The 19271-nt window shown below is 43.9% G+C and overlaps 2 protein-coding genes across 3 annotated transcripts; one reads left to right on the top strand and one right to left on the bottom strand.

The window, feature by feature from the left end:
- Positions 1–5079: 5079 nt before the first annotated feature.
- LOC111975522 (transmembrane gamma-carboxyglutamic acid protein 1) lies at positions 5080–9644 on the top strand. 2 transcript variants are annotated; one of them, XM_024003831.1, is made up of 4 exons: positions 5080–5202; positions 5956–6001; positions 6526–6689; positions 7309–9644. In XM_024003831.1, the coding sequence occupies exons 1-4, from the start codon at positions 5095–5097 to the stop codon at positions 7738–7740; spliced, it is 750 nt and encodes a 249-aa protein (XP_023859599.1). In that variant the 5' UTR covers positions 5080–5094; the 3' UTR covers positions 7741–9644. The 2 variants fall into 2 exon arrangements, with proteins under 2 accessions (XP_023859599.1, XP_024003330.1); XM_024147562.1 differs by having other exon boundaries at positions 7291–9644.
- A 374-nt stretch (positions 9645–10018) lies between these two features.
- On the bottom strand, positions 10019–18743 carry LOC111975521 (oxygen-dependent coproporphyrinogen-III oxidase, mitochondrial). Its single transcript, XM_024003830.2, has 7 exons — positions 18068–18743; positions 16684–16827; positions 16358–16468; positions 16117–16258; positions 15230–15448; positions 12430–12534; positions 10019–10777 (listed from the first exon to the last, which is right to left on the bottom strand). The coding sequence occupies exons 1-7, from the start codon at positions 18594–18596 to the stop codon at positions 10693–10695; spliced, it is 1335 nt and encodes a 444-aa protein (XP_023859598.1). The 5' UTR covers positions 18597–18743; the 3' UTR covers positions 10019–10692.
- Between the last annotated feature and the right edge of the window lie 528 nt (positions 18744–19271).

The following is a 19271-nucleotide window of genomic DNA, read 5'->3' as shown; positions in this document are numbered from 1 at the left end:
CTCACTCTCTCTCGCTCTTTCTCCCTCCCTTTCTCTCAGAAGAAAACAGGGGCTATGTAATCTTATTTTTATAATTGAACCTAAACGATTCTTATTTCTTCAAGGAAGTTTCCAGTAATTTGGTATTATATATTTTTTTATATATAGGGGGAAAAGTCTGTCCCACTCCTACACACATTTGATACTTTGAGGCCAGGCCAGGCACCAGGTAATTTTCCTTTAGCCTAATTCTATCACAATCAACTTTTACCAGTTGAATGTAGATACAAATATAGCTTTTTTGTATTACAATATTCCTGAAACATTGTATTAAAATATGCAAATTAGGTGATCATTCCGTAAAATATGCTCATATTTGCATATCATGCAAATAAAATTGTGCTCATATTTGCATATTATGCCAACAGAAAATTCTAGACACTGGATGAAGTCAGCCTAAATCTTTTCTTCCATTTTGTTAAAACACTCCAAGACTGGATTTATACATAGCAGATTGTGGATAAATACACGTTCATGTTTCTATATCTGTAAAATACTAAAGGCCTACCTAAAAAAATGAATAAATTGTATAACAATTGTATGCCATATCAACAATTCCCGATGTCTACATCTGGAGAAAAAGACTAAGGATACCCACACAACATTTGGTGAATGCAGATGCTTCTGAGGCTGAGAAAAATTTGTTGGAGTGTGGGAAGAGTCTGACTTTCGGGAAATGGCAGTTAAAGACAACTACCCTGAATTTAGACTACCAAACGCCAAACACCTGTTTAGCCCCAATCAGCATCTCTTCAAAGTAAGTTACTACATATAGTCCAGTTGGTAACATTCTCTATGAAATGGGCTTTAACATGGTGATTCAATGTAGTGAGCTTTGAAGATTTGAAATTCATATGTCCATTTAAAAGTGGTTTGAATTCATGACATTTTGATGGCGTAGTATGATAAACTGACGAAAATATACATTTTCATCAACTTTTTGAAAGAAATACTGGCCCAACACTCTAACCACGATGCTACCAGCCGCCCCATTCAATGAACATGGGGGTTTTCTGACGAGTGAAATGATTTGATATGATTCATGGTTAATTTCAGTCCCATGTAGGCTGTTAGACCTATAGGTGATGTGTTCAGTGTTCATTTTAAACTACAGTCAAATCTGATCATAGACTGGAGTTTGATTAGACATTTTGAATTTGATATTTTGTGACAAGTAAAAAAAAACATCCCAAAATTCATTGGTTTCTCCTAAACTTGTATGCTGCATACGCATGGATGATACATCCCATATCTACTCAGTCAGTGGCTTGCTCTTCAACCGATTGCTGCCCGCACCTGCCCGCCCGTCTAGCATCACTACTCTGGACGGTTCTCACTTAGAATACGTAGACAACTACAAATACCTAGGTGTCTGGTTAGACTGTAAACTCTCCTTCCAGACTCACATTAAGCATCTCCAATCTAAAATTAAACCTATTTCGCAACAAAGCKTCCTTCACTCATGCTGCCAAACATACCCTCGTAAAACTGACTATCCTACCGATCCTTGACTTCGGCGATGTCATTTACAAAATAGCCTTCAACACTCTACTCAACAAATTGGATGCAGTCTATCACAGTGCCATCCGTTTTGTCACCAAAGCCCCATATACTACCCACCACTGCGACCTGTATGCTCTCGTTGGCTGGCCCTCGCTACATATTCGTCGCAAAACCCACTGGCTCCAGGTCACCTATAAATCTTTGCTAGGTAAAACCCTGCCTTATCTCATCTCACTGGTCACCATAGCAACACCCACCTGTAGCACGAGCTCCAGCAGGTATATTTCACTGGTCATCCCCAAAGCCAATTCCTCCTTTGGCCGCCTTTCCTTCCAGTTCTCTGCTGCTAATGACTGGAACGAATTGCAAAAATCACTGAATCTGGAGACTCATTTGTCCCTCACTAACTTTAAGCATCAGCTGTCAGAGCAGCTTACCGATCACTGCACCTGTACTCAGCCCATCTGTAAATAGCCCACCCAACTACCTCATCCCCATATTGTTATTTTTTTGCTCTTTTGCACCCCAGTATCTCTACTTGCACATCATCATCTGCACATCTATCACTCCAGTGTTTAATTGCTAAATTGTAATTACTTCGCCACTATGGCCTATTTATTGCCTTACCTCCCTAATCTTACCTCATTTGKACACACTGTATATATACTTTTCTATTGTGTTATTGACTGTGCGTTTGTTTATTCCATGTGTAACTCTGTGTTGTTGTTTGCGTCTCACTGTTTTGCTTTATCTTGGCCAGGTCGCAGTTGTAAATGAGAACTTGTTCTCAACTYGCCTACCTGGTTAAATAAAGGTGAAATAAAATGTTAAAAAATGAAAAAAACTTTTTTTTAAAGCCCCTAGCTGTACCTCTATTCCAATTATAATGCATAGGGGTATTGTTTTTAGGCCAACGAAAAGTTTCAACCAATACAACAGAAGTGGAAAGATGACTCGACAACAAAGAGGAGTTTATGGCGCTCTACATTTGGGTCATAGCAAGATAATAGGGTTTCAACCATCAAAGATCAAGCAGAAGTGTGCATCGGTGGGAAAAGTACTCAATTGTCATACTTGAGTAAAAGTAAAGCGACCTTAATAGAAAATCACTCAAGTAAAAGTGAAAGTCACAAAGTAAAATACTACTTGAGTAAAATTCTAAAAGTATCTGGTTTTAAATGTACTTAAATACAGTGACAGAAAAAGTAGGCCTACCTGTCATACTTGAGTAAAAGTAAAAAGTAAATGCTATACATCAAATTCCTTATATTAAGCAAACCAGGCAGCACATTTTGTAATTTGTATTTATTTACGAACAACCATGGGCACACTCCAACACTCCAACATAATTTACAAAAAAACTCAGTATTTGTATTTAGTGAGTCCGTGTGTGTGCATGCGCGTTCAAGCTTGTCTGTGTGTGTGTTCCTGCATCTCTGTGTGCATTTCTGTCTTTTAGGACTGTAGGACGACTGTGCCTCGTGGCAAAGTCTTTCTACATAATCACTGATGATTACAGATTCTAATCAAGAGGCTCTCAGGGGAACAAGAAGGCACCGAGTGGATCATCACACACTAACACAACACCCCCTGAGCAACAACAACACAATAGATCAATCACATCACTAAGAGACATCACACACTCACTCACACACACACATACACACACACATACACTGTGTACATTGCAGCAAATTTGCCAGTAAGCCTAAGCAAGATCCAAATCTACAATTGTGTGTGAATCAGTAAGTGGTGTAAAGTACTTAAGTAAAAATATTTTTAAGTACTACTTAAGTAGGTTTTGGGGGTATCTGTACTTTACTATGTATATTTTTCACAATTTTTACTTTTACTCCACTACATTCGTAAAGAAAATAATGTACTTTTTACTCCTTACATTTTCCCTGACACGCAAAAGTACTCGTTACATTTTGAATGCTTAGCAGGACAGGACAATTGTCAAATTCACCACACACTTATCAAGAGAACATCCCTTGTCATCCCTACTGCTTCTGATCTGGCAGACTCACTAAACACAAATGCTTATTTTGTAAATTGTGTCTGAGTGTTGAACTGTGACCCCGTAAATWWAWAAAAACAAGAAAAGTGTGTTGTCTGGTTTGCTCAATATAAGACATTTTAAATGATRTATACTTTTACTTTTGATACTTAAGTACATTTAAAACCAAATACTTTATTATTTTACTCAAGTAGGATTTTACTGGGTGACTTTTACTTGAGTCATTTTCTTTTAAGGTGTCTTTACTTTTACTCAAGGATGAAAATTGGGTACTTTTTCCACTTCTGGAATGAGTCCACCATCTAAGCCATGTATTCCAAGATATCTGAACCTCTTGATGAGCTGGTGTTGTAGTCCTACTAAGTGGATGTTGTTCTACTAAGGATGCTACATCTACACTACCTCCATCATCTGGGAAACATGCCTGGCCCAGCGCTCATCCCTATCTCTAGTTACTCATGTGACTCCTGGGCACGCCTCCAATGGCCTCAGGGAAGTGGCATCCTACTTCTGACACCAGTGCAGTGAGTTTAGGAGATAGGATTGAATAGGATTGAAACCCACAACCTTGGGTCTGTCAGTCGGACATCTAAGCTATTATACCAGTCAATATACAGTAAATGTGTTTGTCAATGGTGTTGTGCTATTGGATGTTATAATATTTTAGGGACCTTAACCCAGCACCTAGTGACATCGCCAAGAGGTTCGAACCTCTTGGCATAACGGTTAAGGTGTTGGCTTGACAGTCACTGGATCTGGGTTTGAATCCCGGTCAGGGGCACCCCCTGATTTCAACAAATTGGTGTCAGAAGTGGCGCAAAGGCGGCCATCTGAGAGGCGTGTACACGAGAGGGACACACTCTCCCGAAGGAAGGGAGTAATGTAGTGACCTTAACCCAACACCTAGCGACCTCCTCAAGTGGTTTCGAACCTCTTGCGTAATGGTTAAGGTWTTGGCTTGACAGCCGTTGGACCTTGGTTCGAGTCCCGGTCAGGGCCACCCCCCCTGAATTTGTCACAATATTGTCAACTCTTCAGGTTAATTGATTGATAGTCTGATGCTACTGAGTGATGAGACTAACAACACATCTTAAATTGTACTGTGCTATCTATTCTTTTATCATTCAAGAGATAATTTAGATAATATGTAATTTCAGTGCACTGTGCAGCACACATTTTGTTAAATGACAAAATGCTTAGTGTCTAGGCCCTGGCCTAGAGTATGGTAAGCTAAGTACCAGACTGCAGTAATTACATTGGAACCTAAGGACCAAACTCCATGCATTGATTGCTATTGACTCACGAGTCAATGCCTTTGACAGGCAACGTTTCCTGATGCATTTAATCACTAACAAAATGTGGTCTACATATCTCCAGGATGCCTAACTGTGCACCGTTAGTAGCTTACACAGTCTCTTTAATTCTTGCTGCACACTCCCAATGATATAATGTGAAACAAATAATGATATTGTGTAGAAATAGCACATAGCCTTCTAGGGATTTGATGCCAGTCACCTGACGGTCCCTTTAAAATGGAAAAAAAGAGAAAACGCCTATCCAACAGGCTTTTGCGCGTGCGTAGAAACATTTTGGCCACTGAGGCGTTAGTGGAGCTTAGAGCGCGTTCGGGAAGGAAACAGGTAAATAAACTTAAATTATTTACCATTTTCATTTGAAAAATAAACGCTTTGAATCTTACGTTTATTCTTGAAGCGGTTAGCTAAAAAACCTTTGCTCATTGGAACGATAAGAGTCGCTCCTTAGCCTACAATGTAGCAAATCAGTCAGCGAAATTGTTACAAATCATCCGATTGTCAGCGAGCTAAACGTCAGCCAGCTTCAATCTCAGATGTCGTCCATCTCACTGTTCACACATATAGGCAGCTGTGATAATATCGCCCAAAATTAAAGCAGTTTTTATTGTTCTAATAACGGTTTCGCAATTCGCATCCTGTGCCGCTTTTGAAGAGATGGAAGGAACAGGGCGGCGCTTTGTTTGTTACATTTCTGCTGGTGTTCTATTTCGGTCATAGCGGTAACATTCCTGTATAACCCTGGTCAGCGTTTGGTCATTCAATTTTTTAGCTGGCCACGGATGCCTGGAATTTACAGTACACTGTGTGACGGCCATTTCCGTTAATACGTCTGTCAGGAGTTCAATAGGAATGACAGGATTATGCGAACTCCGATGCTCTATGGGAAAAGTAACGTTAGCCTAAAACACTGTGGCAATTATGAGCCTAGGCCTACTTTATAGTTTGTATATTTAGAATGTCTGAATCACCTCTTTTTTTTATGACTAGGACTACTATTGTCCTGTTTCCTCTCATTGACTTTGTCCCAGTTAAAAACATGGAACTGACTGTTTCTGGTGAATGTTTTTCTGCCAACAGACACCGTCACCCACCCCAAACAGACCAGCAGGAATCATGGGGAGTGGTACGTTTGTTCTCTAGGCTATTCATAGGCCTATGGCATGTGCTTTTCYGCATGTACATTTACGTAAATGCACTACCTGCAAGGCTGGTCCTTGTTTAAACAACTACTCAACACTGTGGTTTAACCAGGAAAATGTTAGTCGACTCTCCCTTCTGTGAGTCTAACCAGATGTTTTTAAACACAATATGGTTCCTGTCCATGGAGTCCCAAATCAGTCCAACAGAGGGCCGCTCTGTGCCCCTCTCTTGATTCCCAGAGTTAGTTTAACTTATACTGGCCAGGATTGGCCGTTCTAATCAAAGAAGCTTTTGTTTTATACAGAAATGCAGTTAGTAGGCAGCTCCCTCTTTTCTGCTGGCTTTGTATTATCCTCTGCCTCTTTTTCTCTCTGCATCTCTCCCTCTCTCGCATCTCTCTTTTTGTACTCTGTTCTCTCCCTACCATTTTTGAATCTTTCATCACCTTTTCTCTTTCTTCCTCCCCTTCTCGCTCTTTTCTCTTCCCTCCATCTCCCTCTCTGACAGTGTTCCTGCCGTCGGACCTGGCGAACTCAGTGTTGAGCCGGCAGCGCAGGGACAACAGCTACCTGCTAGAGGAGATCCGGCAGGGCAACATCCAGAGAGAGTGCAGYGAGGAGATCTGCACCTACGAGGAGGCCAGGGAGGCCTTTGAGAATGACGAGAAAACTGTGAGTGAGACGCGCACGCAACACACGTGCGCAACCAGAGTTGGGGTCAATTCCATTTCAATTCAGTCTAATTAGGACGTAAACTGAAATTCAAATTCCTTTTTTATGTTTCTTATATGGGAAGCATTGAGGAAAATGTTACCTCGTTTGTTTACTTCCGGAATTGACCCCAAACTTGTACGCAACACTCGCACACACAATGCTCTTTGTCTCGCTATTTCTCCCTCATTGACACACACGCACACGATAACAAAAACACTTGTAATCCTACTCCGAGTGTGCTGGCCTGTGGAATGTTCCTGCTTTTCAGGAAGTGATGATAATCAGCAGGAAGGGTAGCTGACTCTGAGAGTGCTGCTCAGTAGGGAGAGGGTCATTGCTGCGACTATTGTCAGGACAGGGAATGCACAGTCCGTCGCGCAGAGGGATGTGCAGCACGCACATGTGTGGACAGCTTTGTGTTTTTATTTTGTATGCGTGTGTGTGCTTTCTGGAGTATGGCATTCAGAATGTTGCAAATGGCATTTGTAGATTTCACATGTTTCTTTTACTTTAAATGTCCAGGAATTGATAATTCTGCCCAGTAATTGGTCTGATGTAGCTCTCTGATTGGCTGCAGCAACGGTTCTGGGAGGAGTATGTGCGGGAGAGCAGCCCAAGTGGCGGGCTGCCGTCGGTGGTTGGCGGAGTCCACTCCCTCTACCTGATCCTCCCCTTGCTCCTGGTTCTCCTCCTCATCGCAGCAGTGGCCATCACTGTGTGGCGCTGCCACTCCCGTAAGCGTTCGGAGCGCAGCCCCGCCCTGGGGGGCTCCCACCGGGACCCCACCCTATCGGTGGTCTCCATGGACCAGTGGGGACGGGACTTCCACGACCACTCCGAGCTCAGCGTCCACAGCAGCCCTGCCTACCCGGGTTCGGATGTCACGTCTGCGAGGGGAAACAGGGGAGAGCCACCGCCGTCTTATGAGGAGGCGGTTGGCCACACGGATGTGCACATAGAGACAGAGCCGCCGCCTCAGTATGAGGACATCATTGGCCATGGGAAGTGAAGTAACCCCCCCATGCTCTGTCTTACCCGATGCTCCCCTCCTCTCTCTCCAGCCCCCATCCAGCTATATCATCCTCCTGGTCACAGCCTACACCTCGCCTCCCTTTAACTGTTACGTTACTGCACTAACAGAGAGTTGCTGGATGCAATAACGTCGAAGCTTGCACTGACCATCGGATAGGAGTTGAGTGATAGCAGAGACGATACCAAATGTTTGATCTCACAAAACCAAAATGTTTTAGTTTTTTTAGCTTCCTCCATACTACCATAAATTTATGTTATGACTACCCAGAAGGTTTGGGGCTGGCAAATGAACGGTGCATGACAATTGTGTGGTGTAAAGGAGAGAACAATTGTAGAGTTGTTTTGAATGTTCAGGAAGTGAATTGTTAAAAAACAAACAATTTTGCTGTCGTTTTAGCCATATGTTTGGGTAAGTCGGTATTGGCTATGTAGACTTACCGGATCTATGCCAGCGTCGTATGAATTGTGGAAGACTGTCCCAAATGGCACCCTCTTTATACAGTGCACTACTTTTAACCAGAGCCCTATGGGTAGTAGTGCACTAAATAGGGTAGTTTGGGATGCAAGCCTGTGTGTCTCTCGGAGTGACATTATCTGAGCTGTGCTGGCATGGAGCGCGGAGTGACCTGCAAGGGAATATGGGCCAGGAAGCAGCAGAATATGAAGCAGCAACGGCCCATTTTCACTCATGGTGATAAATGCCACTATGGACAGTGTGTGAGAGTGCACTTGAGTGCTTCTATTTTTTTTTTTACTGCAGATAACAGCAGTGACTACATTGATATTAATGTAGTGGATATATGTGGCGTGACTGAAGGCACTTTCTATTAAGGCTCAAACTGAGCCGCTTGCTAATGAATTCTAAGGCAGAGTCTGTTTGGGTCTATTCAGCACAACTCCACAATAATGTCACAACGGTCTATTTTACATGCTAATTATGCAGCTGGTGGACTAATTGCAGACATCCTAAGCACCAACTATCTGCCTAATATTCATTATCATAATACGTCGATGGCCCTGTACACACTTTAGGATGTACAACTGATTTACAACGCATTTGACACCATGGTTATGATACAACGCATAGTTTGGCCGGGATTCAATCTTATCCACGTTATTTGCGCGCTTGCCCTTTGAAAGTAATTTCCATTAAGCCGTCATCTACGGTGTTTTGTTAATGCAGGAACATTGCCTMTTAAAAAGGTGCATTGTCGACAGCGTTTTACCGATTTTTGAATCCTGGCCTTTGTCTGCACAGTAATGTTTACACACTAATTGTGCAGTGTCTTGACAACGCTTGTAATAAAACATTTTTACAAGAACTTTCTATTGTGCCATATGTTGTAGAACTAATGTACGGGGCCTGTGTAATATGTACATCACAGATTGAGAGCACTTTTTCTGTTGACCTGTGGATCTCASCACTTGTCCCAATGCTATATGACCYGGATGTGTTGATGGTCTATTGGTACGTCCAAGACAACTCGGAAACTCATAGGACGAGGCCCGAGTTTCCCACTTGGAAATGATCAGAATCAACCAAACAAAAAGCTCCTACGCAAATAACTATTGTTCATTTTAACTTGAGGTTCCGAGTTGCCATGAATGCGCCATATGGCCGTGTCCAGAAATAGCCCCTAGCCCCTACCCACTTGAAAATGATACAGTATATGGTGACATACAGACGAGGTGGAATTGTTGCTAAATTGCTTCCACCTGTCCAATCATTTCAGGTCTACACATAGGGGGCAAGGAATTCTGGACAGGGACAATTGTACTGTTACCTTTTGAAATCCAGTTTTACGCCTTAAGCAAATGTAAAAAAAACTTTGAATATGTAATGAGCTTGAATTGTAATTTATAATAAAATACTTAAACATGCGGGGCGGTTGTCAGTGCCTCAATTTATCCAAAACGGAAAAGCATGATGACTCTGTCCTTCTGGACATTCTATTTTAAACGGCTGTTCAAACCTTAACATTTTGTGAAAGAGACTATTTCTCTAAAGCCCTGACCGTGTCAACATTCAGGAAGTAGTCTGGCTTAATTGATAAGATCAGTGGGCAGAGAGCATAGTGAGTGGAGTTTACAGGTGAGTCAAATAGAAAAATGCCTTTGAGGTGAATGGAGGGCATTAAAAACACAGGTTGCCAAACAATCACATTTATAACTGACCTATGTGAAAACTGGTGCATTCCCCCCTGTCTAGCGCAGTAGATGAGGTACTGGATTTGAGACCAGAAAATCACAGGTGATGCTGATCCCCTCTCAATTTAATTTATAWATGTTGTATGACATGTACAAAGTGCTAGACATGCTAGGATATAACATCTTTAATTATATTTTACATCAATGGCATATCACATACCCTGAGTGGTTCAATCCACTTTCCCTTTGTGTCCTGGGTCGGTTTGAAACATGAATTCTCTTTCAAAGTGCCTTGCCTGGTGAACACAACCCTGGGTTACGTTGGAGACCAGAGAGAAACAGATACTAGCAGAGCAAGCCAGTCTAGACCAGTTGGTACACAGCATGTATCTGAAGCAGGCAAGTTAAAGCAATGCAGGCAGTTGGGCGGAAGGCAAAGGGGTAGCGGTTCAGGGAGCGTTGGGCCAGTTACCGAAAAGGTCACTAGTTCGAAATCCCCAAGCCGACTAGGTGAACAAGGCACTTAGCCCCAATTGCTCCTGTAAGTCGCTCTAGATAAAAATGTTAAATGGTAGTGTTAAGGCTTATCTGACAGACAATATTATATCAAGCCATAACAGACAGCAAAAGCAAGTGTGCATTTTCCAGTAACAACTAGCTAATCGCATCAGCGGCGAGTTGGCCAACGACAAAGCGACGGACGCCTGTTCCAGTCAACACCTCATGTAGGCTCCTGTTCTGAAGGCTGAGTCAGGTTGGTATCTCCATGGTAACGGCCATTTCAGACCCACTCCTTGGGGTTTCGTAACACCTCCAGCGTATCGGCCTCCTGGGAACCTTTAGGAGGTTCATGCATGTACTCCCACCTGTGAAGAGAGTCAGCATGAATGAGGCGTCTGGGGCTATTTCAGTGAGTGCATATAGAAATGTACACAGCTGACATTAGATGACTCCACAGGGCTCTGGTTGATGCTGTGGTGCAGCTCGGCCATGCACAGTGTGTGTTCCACAGGGCTCTACTCAATTGTTTTATTTAAACTAGGCAATAAGAACAAATTCTTATTTACAATGACGGCCGAGGAACAGTGGGTTAACTGCCTTGTTCAGGGGCAGAACGACAGATTTTTACCTCGTCAGCTCGGGGATTTAATCTAGCAACCTTTCAGTTACTGGCCCAACGTTCTAACCACTAGGTTACCTGCCGCCCCACGAACACAGGCTGTAAAACAGTGATCACTAAGGTCATTACAGAAATGTAGAGCACTATGTAGGGAATAGTATGCCATTTGGGATGCAGTCTGAGCAATGTCTGCTTGTCTCAATGGAAGCAGCCAGCTCTCATTTCCCGCTAGCACTTTGATAATTTAGAAGACATTAGCGTTTCACTCTCCAAACAAGTTGCTATGACTCAGGTATAACACCAGAGGTGACATGACTCCCTATTCTGTGTGACAGTCAATTCACTTCCACTCTACACATTTCTACCTGAACATATTAGAAGCCTTCTGAATAAGCTAGAGCTTCTAGAGCATTCACTTCGATACAGGCTGTACACAGTACTACACACACACACGTACTACACACACACACAACAGGTTGTATGCAGTACTACACACACACACACTACACACACAAACAGGCTGTATGCGGTACTACACACACACACGTACTACACACACAAACAGGCTGTATGCGGTACTACACACACACACACGTACTACACACACAAACAGGCTGTATGCAGTACCACACACACAAACAGGCCGTACGCAGTACCACACACACACACGCAGTACAACACACACAAACAGGCCGTACGCAGTACCCCACACACAGGCCGTACGCAGTACTACACGCACGCACAGGCAGTACTACACGCACAGGCCGTACGCAGTACCACACACACACACACAGGCCTTACGCAGTACTACACACACAAACCGTAAGCAGTACTACACACACAACCATACGTGGTACTACACCACACAGGCCGTACGCGGTACTACACACACACACACACACACACACACACACAGGCCGTACGAAGTACTACACACACACACACAGGCCGTACCAGTACTACACACACACACACACACAGGCCGTACGCCGTACTACACACACACACACACAGGCGCGTACGCAGTACTACACACACAACACACCACAGGCCGTACGCAGTACTACACACCACACACACAGGCCGTACGCAGTACTACCACACACACACAGGCCGTACGCAGTACTACCACACACACACAGGCCGTACGCAGTACTACACACACACACACAGGCCGTACGCAGTACTACCACACACACACAGGCCGTACCGCAGTACTACACACACACACAGGCCGTACGCAGTACTACACACACACACACACAGGCCGTACGCAGTACTACACACACACAGGCCGTACGCAGTACTACACACACACAGGCCGTACGCAGTACTACACACACAGTCTTCACTTTAAGGTTGCGTCCCAATAGTCTCACTTTTCCCCACAGTACTCACTTGGCTGTGAGGGGCAGGGACATGAGGATGCTCTCGATCCTGGAGCCTGGGGTGGCCAGTCCAAACTTCACCCCTCTGTCATACACCAGGTTAAATTCCACATACCTGAAAACACATACACACCAAAGGCTTAATGGGACACAAGCACAGACACAGAACCAAACTGTTATTACACATGCACAAGCATGTAGGTACACCTAGGGCTGTTATGGTGACCGTATTACCGACACGTTGCCAGTCAAATTCCAAGTGATCGTTTTAGTCACGGTAATTAGGCTTCTCCAAGCTCTGATGCTGCTGATGGTCATTAGTACCCTACCAAACTTGCTAACTGCCTGGTACTCAGCACTCTATTGTCCCTCTAATCACTCTAACATCAATGCAAATTTAATCAAACACCTCATGAGCTCTTTTATTTATTAACTAGGCAAGTCAGTTAAGAACAAATTCTTATTTACAATGACAGCCTACCCCGGCCAAACCCTAAACCGGACGACGCTGGGCCAATGGTGCGCCGCCCTATGGGACTCCCAATCACGGCCGGTTGTGATACAGCCCCAGATCGAACCAGGGTCTGTAGTGATGCCTCTAGCAAAGATGCAGTGCCTTAGACCGCTGCGCCACTCGGGAAATGTTGCACAACATTTCTATAGGCTATGGAATTGCGATAGAAAACAGAGTGATGGCCTCTACTAAAAAGAGGATCCCATCAGCTTTCTGTTGGCTTGTCCGACTATATTTATTTCTCAACTTTCCTAACATTAAGCACATTGCTTGTCTTTACAACAGGAGTATAGCCTACCTGGCTGGCATGAAAAGGCCCCACGGGAAATGCGTCCTCCATTTGCTATTTAAGTGCATAGATGACATGTTTTTTTCTCTCTCCCATTTCGAGGCGGGTGCATGATAATGGTCCATTCTAATTCAAACAAATTTCTCACATATACACAAAATAATGTATGTAAAGACAAGATTAAATCAAGAACAGTCTGATGGGTGACTTATGAATTATATACTTTATTATCACTTGTGAATGATGCCCAGCTTGTGTGCTAGAAACAGCGCATGCGTTTTGAAGTTGCACACCTCATGTAGCCTAGCCCATATGTAAGGTTTGTATCACAACTAAAGTGGCCAAATAACGTCTTAAAATTAAGCACAATCAGTTTTACAACAGTTGTAGCGCCTAACTGGCAAACATGCACAGCGTGTGAGTTTCCCGTTTGGGGAATATAATTTTTCACCATAAAAATGCACTTTTATAATAAAAGCACGACATGCATAATCACGTTTGAGAATGGTGTTTTCCCGCTAATTGATTGCATTTTGGAATATTCGCGCTTATAGCCTCCTGCCGTGTGCGCATTGCTGCGCTTATGTGAATAGTCTAGTAGTTGATCAACATTTTAAGCTAAAAAAGTTCTGATATGTTGCGTCAGCCTCATTGCTTAAAAACGTTGTTTTTTTTATGCTAGTGGTTGTATTAATTTGGGATCTATCGCATCCCACAACTCTCCCAGACTATGTTTGGAATATTTATTTCTCGCACAGAATAAGTCAACTTTTGTACTATGGATAGTAGAATGACATAGGCAGCTTATGTCAATCTACTATCCCCCATAGTACAAAAGTTGATAGGCTAGTGCTTTTGCTGTTGGTTAGGCCCACTCATCTTGTTGGCTGACAAAGTACATGTGGACAGTTCTTCCAATATCTTCAATGTGCACCTTGGAATTGGATAAGGATGAGCACAGTTGCATCCCCGATGTGTTTGTCTTCACTTGTAGCCTGTGAGAAATACCCGATCACGTGACGGGCATTGGCTAATAAGAATTGAGCCATCTGAGTGAGGTGCTTCGGAGCACGCAGCCGGGAGAAGGGAATTATAATTATTATATTCAGCCCAAGGGCACAACGGCCACTGGCCACAAAAGGCATGGATTTCTTTAGGGTACATTACGGCTACACAAAGGGGATGCCGCAGGGAAATTCGAGGTATTAGCAAGTGCATGTCAAATTGTGAATGACAGACTGATGAAGTGTGTGCAGCCTGCGCAAAAAAACAAAGCAGAGTTCATGCCTTTCATGCGACTTTTTTCAAATAATCAGAGTCACATCATGCAGCTTTTGATATTTTTTTTTTTTTAAACATTCTAACGTTGGGCTATATTCTTTGTTCACAACTAAAGTTGCATAAATAACTCTAAATTAAGCGTATAGGAAGACCTGTTTCTTTGTTAACCGCTCACAGAATAGCGGCATGTGCGCACTTCCTCAGAAATCCTTTGGAGAAAASATCCTTTCTATTTTATTCAGGTATGTTCAATTTTATTCTTCATACTATAAAATAATATAAAACAATGCTATGGAATTCTAAGCAAATCTGCTCTGCTAAATTAACTAGTATAGCCCACAGCCATATTYCAGAGCCAGATCAGGGCCTAACATAAGGACAAGGAGTATGCCATTCTGTTCTTCTGAAATAAGACTACATTTTCTTCATATCATGTTTCTTACATTTAAGTCATTTAAGTCATTAAAAAAAAAAAGGCACTTCTTTAGACGTGTCTAAAATACATAATGGATTTATTGTGACGGTGCAGGTTATGGATTTATTAGACGTTCCAAAAGGTCTGCATCYGTGGCTTGTAGGCTATGCGTGGAAGCCAGGAGATGCTAAATGTGTTTATGTTAATTAACGGTCAATTACCCTGAGACCGGCAGTTATTTGCTTGACAATCACAAAACGTCATGACCGCCACAGCCCGAGGTACACCCACACCCTCTCATTTGTACCCACCTGCCTCTCCGCACCTGCTGCCAGTCCTTCTCCTCTGGGCTGAAGGGGTCATTGAGGTGTTTGTAGACGATGGGCAGGTAACAGGGCACCACGGTCTGGGCACAGCTCCTAACGAAGCTGAACGCCTCCTCCTGGCTGGGAGAGTCCAGGTCGTCAAAGAAGATGCCACCGATGCCCCGTGTCTCGCCACGATGGCGGATGTAGAAGTACCGGTCACACCTGCAGGCAGCAGGAGTGCTTTGAATTAAACTAAGCTTGAGGACAAAAAATGTTGCAGGTTATGGAAACAATTGAATTATACCTGCCCGCTGGTACTGTATATTGCTTTATAACTTGTTATACTCATGATTTTATACCAGCAGGGTTTAATTCAAGTGTTACCAATGTTCATTTCCATAATTGCAGCATAACTAGTACAATGCAGTACTTTTACAGGTATTTGAAACACGGTAGAAATGTTGAGCTACTGGTTTCAATGACTAAACACAGAGTTAGTTATTAGATATGATTACGCTCAATGAAAATGTAACCCAATGTTCTTTAAAAATACAACTACTGTATGTTTGAGTTATCAAGATAATCAAGATCAAGATGTCAATCTGGGGGGGTGACCACTGTGTCAATGTGTAAAACGCAAACAGCTTATAGGAACCTAGCCATTAAAGTAACACGGGGACACACATCCATGTACAGTATCCAGACTCACTTACCCTCCCGTTCATTGACACAATGTCATTCACTAGCTCTGAACAAATGGCCATTCAGCAGCTGAAGATAATGACGAGAAACTCCTTATCCCCGTTGAACAGTAGAGACCCACCCAGTGTAGTCACCCACCCACCCAGTCATTACCACATGTTGTATGGAGTCACCGATATGGGTCGTACCACTTTTTGAAGTCGGGGTAGTACTTGGGGTGATGTTTTTCACAGGCCTCCTTCAGACTGTTGTGAAAGTGAGCACCATCCTCCTTATTGACATAGGTAGGAGTCAGGTCTGTACCGCCACCAAACCACCACTGTTTAGTGCCTGGGACAGACACACACACACACACYKGAYYASAKGAGCCATCATTCATTATCTCAGCTCCAACACTTGAATGGTATGACGTCACAGCCTGACACTCACCATCTTCTTCTTCTATCTCAAAGTATCTGTAGTTGAAGTGCACTGTGGGAATGTGGGGGTTCTTGGGGTGGATGACTGAGCTCACGCCCATGGCACAGAATGGCAGGATGCCTAGGAGTAAACATAACAATACAATAGCGTAATATACATCTCAACCATAGTCTGACTCAAGGATCCTTGAACACATTAGGTTGTCGGAATGGCAWGAATGGCTATTTCTGGTCTTGAGTGACACATGTAGCATGAGGTAACACACTGTACTGCAAGACAACATAAAGTATTGCTGAAAAGAATGAGGTTGATATGAACCTAGGGCTGCCACTCACCATCTTTGCCTTTGAGGACCTTCCCTCTGCTGCGCATCTGCTTGGCGGCCTCCTCGGTCAGGTTCCCAAACACCACGGACACGTTGACCCCCGCCTTCTCAAACACCTTCCCATCCTGCAGCACACAGCTGATGCCCCCGCCACCTGATACAGACACAAGATGTTAGACAGTAAAGAAAGAGCCAAACACTAAAAGCACCTTAATAATCCTACACAAAACAGACAGTGAGACAATGGTATGGGTGCCAAATGTTGCAAGGTGCTACTGTAGATGTTGGGCTCAGTTTCAAAACAAGGCCAGGGTGGATAACCTTTGGATTAGCCAGAATAGATTCCGACCTTAGTTTACAGCTGCACTGGMGTCGGACAGGCTTCCTGATTAGATTAAGACACCACGGAGAGGGCACAAACTATGGCTCGGGAAAACGTACCTCAATCCAGGGGTGAGAAATGTGTCGTACTCAGAATTGTCCCATTATCCCAACTGTTARGCCAAGAAGATTGAACGACTGCTAAAATTCTAGCAGTCGGCACAAGAAACTGTTCGTCGGGAGCTTCATGAAATGGGTTTCCATGGCCGGGCAGCCGCACACAAGCCTAAGATCACRGTGCGCAATGCCAAGCGTCGGCTGGAGTGGCGTAAAGCTCGCCACCATTAGACTCTGGGAGCAGTGAATCACGCTTCACCATCTGGCAGTCCGACGGATGAATCTGGGTTTTGTCGGATGCCTGAACGCTACCTGCCCCAATGCATAGTGCCAAATGTAAAGTTTGGTGGAGGAGGTATAATGGCCTGGGTTGTTTTTCATGGTTCCGGCTAGGCCTCTTTATTCCAGTGAAGGGAAATCTTAACACTACAGCATGCAATGACATTCTAGACAGTTCTGTGTGTCCAACTTTGTGGCAACAGTTTGGGGAAGGCTCTTTCCTGTTTCAGCATGACAATGCCCCTGTGTACAAAGCAAGGTCCATACAAAAAAACGGTTTGTCGAGATAGGCATGGAAGAACTTGACTGGCATGCACAGAGCCCCTGTCTCTTATACACATCTAGATGTGTATAAGAGACAGCGCCCCGACACGGGCGCGAACCAGGGACCCTCTGCACACAACAACAACTGACACCCACGAAGTGTCGTTACCCATCGCTCCACAAAAGCCGCGGCCCTTGCAGAGCAAGGGGAAACCCTACTTAAGTCTCAGAGCAAGTGACGTAACTGATTGAAATGCTAGTAGCGCATACCCGCTAACTAGCTAGCCATTTCACATCCGTTACATATAGGTAAGATGCTCTGGCCTTAGGTTGGGGTTCCTAACGGACTATCCACGCGCTTTGGTACTGGCTGTGTTTACCAAATGGCACGTGCCAAAGGGAGGGATACTTGCCTTCTTTCCGTTCCCACTTGTCCACTTTGAACTTTCCGCCGTCCACCTCCTCGAGCGCTCTYCAGAACTCCGCCTGAGTCTCCATGATCAGCATCTCCATCCTCGTGCACATTTCCTCTTTCTTCTGCTGCAGCACTTTGACGTCGGTACACGGCGGAGACATGAACTTCTTGCATTTTTCCGATATCTTCGTTTCCTCGGTTTTGGGGATCATGGTTGCCATTTCAGCCCGCTGAAAGTGACTAGCGCTGGCCACAAAACKCACCACTGCTCCAGCAACCAGCAGTGCGCCTCTCCTGGTTCGCCCGGTTGCCGTTTTGCCTGCAGTCCCGTTGGACATGAACCGCACTCCAGTAGCTTTGGGAACCCATCTCGCTCTCGGAAGCGGAGTTAACCTGCGGACCGAAGTGTTATGGAAGAAAGATATGCGCGAGTCCACTATGGAAGCTCGCGTTGAATACGGAAAAAAACATAGTCTCGCAGTGGTTTGCGCCGTTCTGTTCATGGAATAAAGAACGATGGTCGCCATTATTTGTAAATGATCTAGTTGTCCTCTCCATGTAAAATGTACAGTTTGTTGACATCCATCTAGCAAAACTGAAAACTACAATCACAAGTAGACAGCCGTGCAGGCACGCTAAGGTCCGGGGGTGTGTCCTTGGTTTGAACCGAGCGAGGAGGCATGGGAAATGGAGTTCTCGAAGAGTCTTTGCAGGTTTGTTTTATTGATAGTAAATTACAGCAAACAGCAAGACCCACGAGCCAGTGCTTTTCTGTAGGGGTGTCGTTATTATCCAGAACGTGATAAGAGACCCCTTTCTTCTCTGCTTATCCACTCTTTGGCAAGATAGTCRTTGAAAATAATAATTGTCGCATATTATTATTCACATATTATTAAAGCATGACGTAAAATATGTCACATAAGTCTTCATTTATTTATGTCACTATTTCAAACAACACAAGGACAAGTCGTGCACTTAATTCCTTATAATAACATGTTCATAATACCATTTTAGAGCACATATTTAGAATGTAGCCTACACTAGTCTATAAAATTCTRCCCAGTACTCATGACTGCCAGTTTGATAGATTTATAGATCTGTGTCTGTGTGCAGTGAGATGAAGAAGTGTGTGTTTGCGCGAGTGTGAGAGACTGTTTTACGCATGTGCGTGTTGTGGGTCTCTATGACAACAGGACTATTAA

This window comes from Salvelinus sp. IW2-2015, linkage group LG16 (assembly GCF_002910315.2).
Source record: "Salvelinus sp. IW2-2015 linkage group LG16, ASM291031v2, whole genome shotgun sequence".
NCBI classification, from domain to species: Eukaryota; Metazoa; Chordata; class Actinopteri; order Salmoniformes; family Salmonidae; genus Salvelinus; species Salvelinus sp. IW2-2015.
The sequence above is the reverse complement of the archived record's forward strand: the minus strand, read 5'-3'. Positions and strand labels throughout refer to the sequence as shown.